General features: G+C 36.0%; 1 protein-coding gene across 1 annotated transcript; it reads left to right on the plus strand.

The window, feature by feature from the left end:
- Nucleotides 1-714, plus strand: LOC131327747 (uncharacterized mitochondrial protein AtMg00860-like). Its single transcript, XM_058360882.1, has 2 exons — nt 1-30; nt 130-714. The coding sequence occupies exons 1-2, from the start codon at nt 1-3 to the stop codon at nt 712-714; spliced, it is 615 nt and encodes a 204-aa protein (XP_058216865.1).
- The last annotated feature ends 12,712 nt before the right edge of the window (nt 715-13,426 follow it).

Here is a 13,426-nt window from a genome sequence, read left to right on the forward strand (position 1 = left end):
ATGCAGTTTGGACTCACTAATGCCCCAGCGGTATTTATGTGTCTCATGAACAAGATTTTTCAACCCTACCAAGACAAATTTGTGGTAGTATTCATTGACAATATCTTGATATACTCTGCGTCGAAGTAGGAACATGAGGAGCATCTCAAGATTGTACTACAAGTACTTAGAGATAACCAACTTTACGCCAAGGCTAGTAAGTGCGAGTTTTGGCTCGAAGTTGTCAAATTACTAGGACACGTGGTGTCTAAAGATGAAATTGTTGTGGACAATAGCAAGGTGGAAGCTGTACTGGATTGGAAGCAACCTAAGATAGTATTTGAAATTCGAAGCTTCCTAGGATTGGCCGGCTACTACCGACGGTTCATTCAAGATTTTTCGATTCTTGCCAAACCGATGACAAGACTGATACAAAAGGGAGTTAAGTTTGAGTGGAGCGAGGCTTGTGAAAAGACGTTCCAAGAGTTGAAGAAAAGGCTAACCAATGCACCCATACTTATCATTTCGGAGTGGAATATAGACTACAGAGTCTATTGTGATGTTTCTAAAGATGGCTTAGGTTGCATTTTGATGCAAGGAGGAAAAGTTGATTCTTATGGATCTCGCCAACTTCGACCGCACGAGAGAAATTACCCTATGCACGATCTGGAATTAGCAGTAATGGGTTTCGCGCTCAAGTCTTGGCGCTATTATCTATACGGAGAGCAATTCTAGGTTTTCTCCGATCACAAGAGTCTCAAGTACTTGTTTATTCAGAAGGAGTTAAACATGAGACAAAGAAGGTGGATGAAGTACCTCGAGGACTACAAATTTACCATGTCTTATCACCCAGGCAAAGTTAACATTGTGGCTAATGTTTGAGTCGAAAAAATTAAGAGCAGAAAGCTAAAGTAGCTATGAAAGAATGGGGGATGATAAGACGCTTAACAAGTTCAAACTACAGTCGTCATCAAGTAATAGTCAAGCACGCCCGAGTGCTATCATTACTGTACCTGCACTACATCGAGAAATCTTACAGGCTCTCAAAGCTTCGAACAAGACTGTGAGTTTATACAATCTCAGATAACCACTGGTAAAGCACTTACAGGATGGACTATTCACACCAATTGACAATAGCCTCAGATTCAAAGGTTCAATCTTTGTAACAAGTATTGGCACCCTCCGAGAAGTCATACTTCGGGAATTTCATCACTCAAACTTCGTTGTTCATCTTGGGGGTACTAAAATGTACCATGATCTTTGGAGGACGTACTGGTGGGAAGAAATGAAGAGAGATGTGGCAAATTTCGTGTCAACCTGTTTGGTTTGTCAGCAAGTTAAGGCCAAGCACCAAAAGCCTGGAGGAGACCTGCAACCCTTACCGATTCTAACCTAGAAGTGAGAGTATATCTCCATGGATTTCATAACTGGTCTACCTAGGTCGTCAAAGTCAAACACAACAATCCGGATAATAGTTGATCGCCTCACCAAGTCTGCACATTTTTTTTCCCGATAAAAATGACGAAGAACATGGAAACCTTGAGTTGGCTTTACATTCAAGAGATTGTCCAGTTGCAGGGAGTACCCCTGTCCATAGTATCTAATCGAGACTCAACGTTCGTGTCAAATTTTTGGAAGGGACTGCAAAAAGCCTCAGGAACACACATTCGGCTCAGCACCGCTTTTCATCCTCAAACAGATGGACAGACGAAGAGGACGATTCAGACATTAGAGGATATGTTGAGAGCCTGTGCACCTGACTTTTTGGGGAATTGGGAAAAGAACCTTGTCTTTTCAAGTTGGAGACCATGTGTTTCTAAAAATTAGACTGCGTTAAGGAGTGATTCAGTTTGAAAAAAAAAAAGGGAAATTGTCACCACGATATATTGGACCGTTCGATGTTTTGGAGAAGATTGAGAAAGTATCTTACCATCTAGCATTACCGCTGTAGCTAAATCGAGTCCATAACGTGTTTCACGTCTCCATGCTTCGTAAGTACATGGCCCATCCCACTCACGTCATCAACTGGGAGGACGTCACCCTGAACGAAGACATGACATTCGAGGAGCAACCGAGGAGATTCAACATTACAATGAAAAGAACATCAGAGGTAGAACAATCAAGTTGGTACAGACATTATGGAGACATCAAGGGATCAAGGAATCCACCTGAGAACGAGAAGACGAGTGAGAAAATTATCCTCACCTATTTTCGTCATAGTATATACCATTTCGAGGATAAATTTTTTTTAAGGGGGATAGGTTGAAACAACCCGGATTTTCGACCTATTTTTTTATTAATAAAATTGAATATTTTATCAAAATATTGATTAAATTGTTTTGATTCATTAAATTGTTTTGGTAATTAATATTATCTAAGTGTAAACCTGATATGTATATATGTACATGTATATGCATTAATTGCTTGCACACCTATTATATACTTATCCTATTATCATACTTATCCCATTGTAGCTTGGTGGGCAAGAAAAATAAATAAAGAGAACTTGGATTAGTTATGATAGCATGTGTCATGTTTCCATTACTTTGGGCCCAAGCACACACATACATGCATGAGAGAGAGAGAGAGAGAGAGAGAGAGAGAGAGAGGAGAACTAGCCGAGAGAATGAGAGAGGAGGAAGGATAAGATTTCACAGGTGCAATTAATGCATGCTAGGAACCTAGCCAATTGGATAGAAGTGTGGAGAGCAAGACATGTATATTAAGAGAGAAAGAAAACTGCCGAGAGAGATAAGGGGATTGTTGCCTATAAATACTCACCCCACACCCCATTTTTTCTACACACACTCTACTTTTCTCATTTGGGAGAAAAAAAATTCTAAAAAGAGAGCACCAGGCAAATTGGAGTTTTTGCCGCCCACCACTGACCCGACGCCGTTAGAGTCAGCCCCTACCACCTAAAAGTAAGGTAGAAACCTCCTATCTACTTACCTAAAATATATCACTTTTATAATTTTCTTAAAATATTAAAAATTGGCTTTTATGTTAATTGCATGAAGAAGAAAGGGGTTAATGAAGTTAACTGGAAACTGGGCATGAAATCATGATTGATGGGGGAACTATTGCCACGTTATTGATGATCTATTGTTTTTCTTTGAGACTTGGGAAAGCATGATTTTGGATGTAACTACTGGAATTAGAATTCAATTAATTTCGCATATGAAAGTTACAAATGATTAAAGCAAGACATGATTATCGATGAAGTGTCAGTATTGTTATTTATTATTATTTCTTTCTATCCTGTCATACTTTCGAATGATATAACATAGAAAAGCATGGAAATTAGTATCAACTTATTATCGCATGTGGTAGCAAGTTTTGAAAGAATAATGTGAACGTGAGAAAATGATGCATGTTTACGAGAAATGAAATACAAAAAGAAATGAGAAAATGAAATATGAAAAGGATTGTTGATTGTGTGAGCATGAGAACCCGGTAGGTCCATTGAAGATGGTCAGCGGAATCATGGCTCGGGTGTGCGTGTGTGAGCATGGGAGCACGGTAGGTCCTAAAATAATGGGCGGCGGAACCATGACTCGGGTGTGCATGTGTGGCCTAGGAGCCTGGTAGGTCCTGAAAGAATGGTCAGCGAAACTAGTGCCGTGTGTGCGTTGTGAAATGTGAAATGGTCAAAGATTGAGAGCCCGATAGGTCCTGAAAGAGACGGTCAACGGAATCAGTGCTTTTGGGTGGCAAAATATGAATTTAGCCTGGGAACCCAGTAGGTCCTAAAAGATGGTCAGTGGAACCAATGCTTGAGAAAAGAAGAAAGAATGGAAAGTGGTATCGATACTTGAAAAATGAGGACACGAATTACGATACTCTGTGATGATGATAAACTCTGATAAGACACTGTCACTTCATTTTTTGATTTGATTTTATGTGATGAACTGTTTTCTGTAATTTACTTTACAAAATTATATGATATTTTTGCTAGTGCAAGGGACATAAGGGTAGGAGCTAGCTACTGAGCTTAAAAGCTCATGGTGTCACTTTTGTGACCCTGACATATTATGCCAGGCCTAGGTGACGAACAGGGAGAATTTTATGCGGAGCAGGTTGTTGCAGAAGAAGACGGATGCCCTGAAGAGTAGAATTACCATTATACCCCTCCCTTTTTTTAAGTATAAATGTAATTCGATTCAAGATCTATTGTTTTGTAAGACTAAATTATGATTTTATTTAAATAAATACTAGACTTGGTTTTACTGTATTTAAATTAACGTTCCCAAAAATCGGGGCGTTTCAATCGTGACTTCATGATTGAACATCTAGAAGAGATGCTCTTTAAACACAATAAACAATAGAAAGGTTCATATTTTTCTATAGAAACTGAATCCAGATAGATCATGCAATGCCGTTGTCAAAAAAAATTTTTACTTGCTCATTGATTTCATGCTTTCGTATATGGGAATACTTTGATAGGTAAATTCAAGTTGTGAAAGAACAAAGAGTAACATAATAACGAGTATGCATGCTTAATGACCTCGTGCTGTCTAATAAGCTTATTTTGAATGTGTCTCTATATTTTAAAGATGTGTGTTATCCTATCTTAGTAAATTGTTTGGTTTACAAATAAGTTGGGAAGATGAGTTGTTGATAGTGACTTTCTGAAGTTTGACACAATATCATGACAGCCTGTAAAGTTTTACATCACTGAGTTAAAGGAATTCAACTTTTTTTTTTCTTTTAGATCAATTAATCTGAAGGTTTTGCTTAAGTAGGTGTTTGATTTTGAAGGGAGAGTTAGTGTTGGTTGGAGGGGCCTAGTGCTTACTAGGATCTAAACTGAAGTTAGTGGATAGATTGGTAGATTATGGAAAAACAGGAGATGCTGTTAAGATCACCTTGTCTGTTTATCTTCACGAAATTGGGAAAATAGTGGAGTAAATTACTTTGTGATAGCGAAGAACCCTTGAACATCTCTAGTCTTGAACCTTGAAGGGAGAGGACTCGGTCTCTATCGTATGTCCTATTGAATGTTTGACTGACACTTGTCTTTTGTAAGTGATGTGCTTGTGTGCTCGTTTGCCTAATCCTTACATGCTTACGTGCTTCTTGCTATATGGAGTATATGTTTATATGATCTTACTTACTTGAGAAGTGAATTGGCACCCTTAGGTGCTGCACGTTATTGAATATAGACCTAGGCATGAGGTGAGTCATTATAGTGATATGACAAGTGATCTGGGCCCAAGTTGTGAATCTTGTAAGGTCAATGAGTGTACTAGAGTTTGTAAGACGAAATGCAAGGAAACTTGGAGTTAAGTCTAGCTGGTTGTTACAAGTGGCTAGGTGCACCTTAAGTCTTACTTGTTAGTTATATATATATATATATATATATATATATATGCAATTAGGGCTGTAGTGTCGTTGATGGTTGAACGCTTTGTGTAGTCTTAAGACCTCCAAATGTATCTCTTCTCCTTAAGTTATTAGTCTAAGTGAGGTCAAGTTGTAGTGTTCGATAACTCATTTATTTATGTGAAAGCAATGTGTAATGACTATGAAAATTTATGATTCAGGTAAAGGAATGTGAAATGGTCCTATGTCACTCTTGTCTAATATATGTTTGAAAGATGAAAGATTGCTTTTCTTTATGTTTTGTGGAAATACAAGAGGGTCTAATTGGTGGAGGATTATCATTTATAGTGGAAGTTTGCAATTTGAAGTATACAGGAGGTTGCTATTGTAATAGGAGATAGAGTTCTCTAAGGGGTTGAGTTATAGTGACTATTAGAGTAGGTAACCTTGACTAAGAGTGGAGGATTTGGGTTAACCAAAATATATGAGTCATTTTCGGAATGTCTAAATGTGTCGAATTATTATCGTAAGAGATGTAGAAGAGGACACTTAGAAGCGTTAGAGTTATTATTGCCCACGCGAATTGGTATATGTATTCTTGATACTTGGAGAGGCTGTGGTATACCATTATGATTGAAAAAATGTTATAGGAGATAGGTAATGTGAGATGGTCGATGGTTAGATTAAAACTAGAAATGGGGATAACCGTATTATATAAAAGTCAGGTGTAGCATAAATGGGGATTATTTTATGAAATGAAGATTTGGATATCTAATGAAGTAATTGGAATAGAAAATGGATAACAAAGGATTAAATGGATTATACTTTTGACGATAACTCAACAAGTGAATTGCTGACATGATGTATAAGTTAATTGATGTCGTGACATGACGTTGAGTATTAGAGCGCTTATTTGATACATGTAGTATGATGAATAGAATTTTGTAAAATTACATGGCAAGAACTTAGGGTCGATAAGTATTGATGGGTGCTATATAGTTAAACTTTATAGGTACTTGTAAGTTAGACCATTAATGCGCGGGGACATCACGAAGGAGATCCGTTAGGTGGTAAAAAAAGATGTGAAATAAAGGTTGATTTCCTATGTGAAGGATGTGGAGTTTTGTGTCCTTATTGAAGTTGTAAAAATGAGATTATTTATGTGTATTTGCTCCATGAATTAGTTTTGTTTGCGTGCTTTGTTATATATTGATTTGAGAAAATATCTAACGGTGAAGCTGCTAGACTAGTGTGATTTGAGGGGTTGAAGTTAAGAATTGGAATGCGAGGATTTCTGCAACGCAAGGGGTGGTAATGCAAAGACCCAATTAATGGATAATATTTACTACAACGCAAGGGGTGGAAATGTAGTAGTCAGTGAGTATGTGTCGTTGATTCAAATTGTGAAATGAGATCGTTATTTTACACCTTGATTGCATGTTATTAACATCGAATGTGAATGTTTGTGGTTCATGAAAAGAAAAAAAAAGTGTTCAGATGAGAAATTGTGAACATTGAACTGGATTTGGCACCTAAGATCGCTTGAAATGTCGATACTAGCTTTGTTGTCTCCTTATAGACTACTCAATTACGATGGCTTGTTTGTTATGATATCAGTATGGACTTTTATTTGGTATGAATGCATGCTTGAAAATTGTGATATGATATATGTGTTATGAAGAATTTATGGCGGTACTTGTGTATAAAACTTATAAGGGAAACCCGATAAAAAGGGGAAATTTGGTTAGAGGATAGATTTGATGCCAGGATGGAAGGCATACATGTGTTTGAAGGAGTTTGTGTGGGTGACTCTAACCTCTTAGTCAGATGTAACGCTATGTATTAAGTGGAACCTCTTATCCCAACTTTTTGTTCTATTTTAGCTTATGGTTTAATGATAACTTTGTCTATCTTTCGATTTCTTAACTATGGTCTTAGTGGGACTAGTGACAACTTAGCTAAATTATTTGTAAGATATTGAACAAGCTAGACTAGTTTGGATGTTGTGGGCGTATGTCAAACTTGAACTGAGATCCTTACCTAGGGTGTCGAGCGAGCATGGTGAAACATGTAGGATAGTGAACTTTTGTTTCAAGATTTGTTACGAATGTACATGTTTGAAATTCAAGATTTTTTTGAAAGGGGTAATGCTTTGTCAAATTGGTTCCTTAAAATGGTCCATTTTTGGAATTGAAAATGGTACCGCCGTGGAGTCAGTTGCATTATAGTGGAGTCAGCCCCATCGTTAATCTTTACTATGTTGTTTAGATTGTTGGTGTTTTGACATAACCAGGTGAAGAACTTTGCGTGATTGTTGCTATGTCTTTCAAAGAAACAAACTTTTCCTTTCAATTTTTTTGAAAATTTTTGTCACCAATGGGAATGTTACGAGAACTTTTAAACTACTTAGGCTTGAATCTTCAACAAAGCTAGATATTCGTCAAAATTACTTAATGACCTATGACCTATGACAATACGTTCGTGCTTTAGAAAATGTAAGTTGGAAACTTTTGATCATCGTTCAGTTTAGACTTTATCATGTCAAACACATTAACATCGAGTAAGCATTCACCATTTCGAGGGAGCTTGTCGCGAGTTAGTATTGAAAATCATTAGAACTTGTTGATTATGTCTTACTTGGCGAGGTTGTTGAGTTACAACGTATGAAATTCTACCATGTGTTTGGACACAGTCTGGGAAATTGGAATTGATCAGTAGAAAGTAAAATGAGTGGATACGAGTTGTGAGATCGAGATTGGTTAATAATATGATTACAATTCGTGCGAATTCTACGACTTCGTGGTCTGATATGTGTTAATGTTGGAACTTGGTGATTGTTTCGATAAGAAGCTCTGCTAGTTAACTACAGTATTACAAAGTTTTCTAGCGTTGTGGACACGGAAGTTGGTGGATACGAAGCGTTGTGTAGTAGGCGCGGCCTTTGAGATTGGGATTCTTGATCAGGCGTTTTCGTTGCTTTGCTCAAATTTCGGGACGAAATTTCTTTAAGGATGATAGAATGCAGAGACTCGTATATTTCTAATTATCGAGAATGATTTATAAATGGCAAATTGGGAAAAAAATATGAGTAATGTGGTGATTGTTTGGATTGGGGTTTAAAGTGATGGAATAGGAATTAGAGGGAGTGAATGTGCTATTTACTTTTGTGTGGGTATATATATAGTGAGTGTGTGTATGTAGGAGATAAATTATCTCCTAAATTATCTCCTTATAACTCTCTCTCTCTCTCTCTCTCTCTCTCTCTCTCTCTCTCTCTCTCTCTCTCTCTCTTGGATTCTCCCTCTCTCTTGCTCTCTCACAAAACCTCACTCAAACATCTCAAAAACCTTAAAGATCCACATTTTCACATCTAGTACGCAACCCCGGGCTCGTATCGTGTTGGGTGAAGCTTAGAGAGAAGATCTCCGTTGATTTCAAGAAGCTTGGGGTTAGGGCTTGTTCGAATCTCTTGGGTTTCGCTCTTCGGCTCGAGGTAGGAACTTCTTTACTTATTTTATGTGTATATATTTTGATTTGGTGTATGGATCGTGCTTTGATCGTCCCCCTTTGGTGCTTTGAAAGTTTTTCAAACCTGCAGAAAATCGGATTAGAACTGCGTGGTATCGATACCCAAACAAGGGGTATCGATACCCCTTCCCTCTCTGAAAATTCTGCTTGTCTTCTGGCAAACGGCCATAACTTTTTTGTCTGATGTCCGATTCATGCAAACTTTATATCGATTTGAAGGTCTTGAAGTTAGCTTTTCAATGCCACCAAAAACACTTTAAAAATCTGAGTACGCAGAAAGTTATGGGTGTTAGAGTGGGGCTGTGTCTGTCTACCAACATCCGTCGGCTACTCCTAAGACTCTCGTTCTATCGTTATGACTTCCTATAATTAGTGGATATTATTCTTGACCCATTGACCTTCCGTTAGTAAGGATTGAACAATAGTTTACTTGGTTAAAATGTCAATAAGATGCAATTTATGATTGATTAATTATTTATGAACGTTTGTGGCATATTTGTGATATAGTTGGCATGTCATAACATATTTCATGTATGATTGTGGTCTCGGGAAGGTCATAGCTTGTATATCGAGTAAGGAAATAGTTGTTTGTGTCGGAAGTTGATTTAGGAAGTCTCGTGACGCAAGGAGTGGTAATACGAAGACTTAGGCAGTCTTGTAACCCAAGGGGTGACAATACGGGTGACCCGAGTCGTTAGGGATCACCATGACGCAAGGGGTAGTAACACGGTAATTCTCGTGGTGTTATACGGTAACGCAAGGGGTGGAAATACCGAGAAAGGAAAATTGGCGATAATGAGTCGTGTCGAGGTAACTTGAGTTGTTTGGCATCGTGTGTACTTGGAGTATATTGTGCTATTGGCATGTATTAGGATTATCATATTGAACGTTGGAATATCTTTGAATTTACCGTTATCCATCGACTGAGCGGTACCTCTCATCTTCATCTTACTTGCACATTTCATTATATTTACATATATAATTGGTAAAGATTTTCCTACTGGGCTAGTGTAGCTCAACCTAATCTTTCTTTCAAGACAAAATGCTGGACAATAGACTGTATGCATTCGTGTGCTTGGGCATGAAGACTTTTGGATGCTAATTCCGTTTTAGTTACTTAAACATCTTCTATTGGCTTTCTTTTGACAAAGATGGGTTGTAACTAATTGTACTTAAATTCCTCTTGATTATAAAGTATGTAATATCTTAAACAGGTTTGTACTTGTATTTAAGTTGATTTGGGCCGTAGTGCCAAATTTGTAATTACTTAAACTTGGGAACTCGTTTGTAAAGTCAAACTGTTGGGAACTCTTTTGGGTAATATTTATGTTAAGCAAAGATCTTTTATTGAAATAGATTATTTAATTATGTTTAAAATCGAGGGCGTGACAGGAAAAGTATGAAGTACTTTAAGAGTTATTAGTGGGCATTTTGATGCACACCGAATTACTTTCTGAGAATTTGAGAAACAGATTTAGTAGATACGTATTCGCAATTCCATTGCTTTAATTCGATTAGTCGTCTTCTCGTTTTAATCCATTAATTATTTATTCCTAAATAGTGATATAACAAATAAATTAGTTATTTTACTATTTAAAAATATAATCCAATTATTGCCAAATAATTTATGTTTCTAAAATAAATTTCTTTTTAAATTTTATTTCATAGATCATTTGTGTGTTTGGGTATGTATATATGTATGTGTGTGTGTGTATATCCACTACTAGCAAACTATTAGGATAATTTATTCTTTATTGTTTATTAATTAAACAAATCATGCCAATTGATTATTTTAATCATACCATTTTTTTTAATAGGCTCCCAATGGATTATTTTAATCTAAGTGTTTTAGATGCTTTTTTTTTTCATTCTACTTTCAGTAATCCAACCGATTCTCCCATTGACATTAGTTTATACTTTATTTCCATGCTCTTCTACATATGCATTTATGCACAAAATACTAAATTTTTAATTGAAAAATAAAAAATCTTAGTATTAATTCAAATTTTATATTCTTAAACTTAGATTTTTATTATTTAAACCTTTGATTTACTTAAATAACATACTGGTTGTTATTAAATTTATTTTATTTTATTTTCTTATAATTTTATAAAAAATAACTATTGTTAGTTTATTGTATTTTAGTTCGTATTGTTAATGAAATTTGTTACCACGCATTTATACAAAACAAATAGAAATTTCTACTCAATATCTTTATATGAATATGATATATATATATATATATATATATATATATATATATATATATATGTGTGTGTGTGTGTGTTTCAGTACTTGAAAACATTTAATATAAGTCATACTTAATTGATTATTCACTAAACGAAATATGCCAATTGATTATTTTAATCATGCCAATGAATTATTTTAATTATTCTACATGATTATTTTAATCTTAGTGTTTTATATACTTTGCTTTTTCATTCTCCATTAAGTGATACGACTAATGTTTTCTTTAGCATTAGTTTATACTATGCACAAAATACAAAATGTTTTATAGGGAAATCAACAACCTTAGTATTAAGTTAAATTTTATATTCTTAAATTATAATAGATTTTTTTTCTTAAATCTTTGATTTACTAAAATAATGTTCTAGTTGTTGTTAAATTTATTATATTTTATTTTCTTACAATTTCATAAAAATTACTATTTTTAGTTTACAAATAAATCTACTTTCATAATTGTTTTTTTAAAGTTCTTTTCTCAGAATTTTTTTCTTATTCTTCAATCATCAATATGTTAAATATAATTAGAACGTAATACAAGTTATTAGTGCGTTTATATAATCTAAATTTTTTACAAAAAATCATAATTTTCTCACTTGATTTAACTGGAAAATCAAACTGATATAACTGTTGAGTTTTCTCTAACAATGATATTACATAGTAAGCAAAATAATATCACGTCACTCATTTTGTCAGAATAATAATATCATACGGATAGGAAATCAAAAATCATAAGGGACATCTTCTTCGTAAACAATATCCAATACAGTGTCGGGCTCAAAAATAATATCAGAATGGCTATTCTGCTAGAGAATGCAAGTGTGCTATTCTTTTTGTTCGGACTCATTTCAAGCCCTAATAACTAGTCAAAACTACTCTATTATACTTAGGGGGAGTGAGAAAAGTGGTATACCTTTGGTTTCGGAGTTGGAGTGATTTTTTTCAGAAAATTTCGATTATGGATCGAGGTTGAAGATGATGATGATGGAGGGTGTTTGAGACTTGTTTGGGCTTTGGTTTGGAGTATTTTGGGATGGTTGGTGATGATATAGAAGGTTTGAGGCTTTAATTCAGGGTGAGAGGTGTGTGCATTGGCTGTGATTTTGGAGAGTGAGGGATGGTGGTATTTAGAGAGGAGTTTAGAGGTGAGCATGGAGGTGGAGGGAGTGGAAACCGACTAGAGGTGGCTAGAAATGGGCAAGTGGCAGCTAGTTGAAGCTGTACCCAGCTGGGAAACAACTGCATTTTGGGAGAAAACAAAAGAAAAAAAGAGAAAAGGGTTGCGGGTTGGAGAAAGAGAGAGAGAGCGCGCGCATTCAAGTGGTGCAAGTGTAGGAGTTAAGTACTTGTATACGCTAAATCGTTTCTCCCATTGTTCGTTAGTCCAATTTCCTGTTTCGGAAAAATTTATGAATTTATCTATAACGTAATAAAATTATTCCAAGACTAACCGCGGTCTCAATTTATGAAGGAGTAATCTCGATGGTCAAAAAATATATTTTCATGACTTATTAACACACATAAGTAAATTTAAATGCATCTTAATTAATTAAATTGATTTAATTAACTATATTCGGATAATAGGGAAATGAATTTGAAATAATATTACAAAAATTATTAAAAAGAAGTTGACATGTTACATGTAATGGACCCATTTTAAGTCCATTATGTTCCTTCAAGTTCTCCCACAGAGTGTTGATCACTGTAGACACCCTATTCTAGACTGTCTAGATTAGTTACTTACGGTCTCTGATTCCCCAATGATGATTAAGGTCAAGATCATCCTGAGATTATTGGTGTGTTTGAGCTTTGAGCGTTCCAAACCTCATTCAAACCCTTTCGAACCGCTTTTCAAATCCTTCAAGCCAGAACCAAATGGCCTCAGCAAAACCCGACTTGCATATGCTGGTACTGTGTTGTCATGCGCTGGTAAACTACCAAGTGTCAGTCATCGACCGTTAACTCATTTACCACTGGGGCACACAGGTATAGGTCTGGCGTACGCCGATCAAAGCTAGTCAAATCACCACTATTCAACCACGTGCATGAGATTTTTGAGCCACCCCTAGTACAATGAATAGTCTCCTGATGATTACAATCGTGCAGGGCCGTTCACCTCTCTCTCTTACACCTTCCATCAACTAGTCTCATGCATTTAATGCATGGGGAGGCTCCCTCTCTAACCCAACCAGCCAAACAAGCCTAGTTACCACCCCCCACTCCTTCATTACTCAGCCTATAAATACCCCCCTTGCATTTATATGCAAGGGGTTACTCACCATTAAGAGCTAAGGCCTTTCTCTCCCTTATTTTCCTAAGTTTTTTGCTTCCTCTTCTTCATCCCTTGAAA

The sequence above is a fragment of the Rhododendron vialii genome, chromosome 5a (assembly GCF_030253575.1).
Source record: "Rhododendron vialii isolate Sample 1 chromosome 5a, ASM3025357v1".
Lineage (NCBI taxonomy): Eukaryota > Viridiplantae > Streptophyta > Magnoliopsida > Ericales > Ericaceae > Rhododendron > Rhododendron vialii.

What these genes read in the sequence shown, in the direction of transcription:
- LOC131327747 (XM_058360882.1), top strand. Translation starts at nt 1, where the DNA reads ATGCAGTTTGGACTCACTAATGCCCCAGCG. An exon ending in GACTCACTAATGCCCCAGCG is followed by an intron (nt 31 to 129) that starts GTATTTATGTGT and finishes GCGTCGAAGTAG; the next exon opens with GAACATGAGGAGCATCTCAA.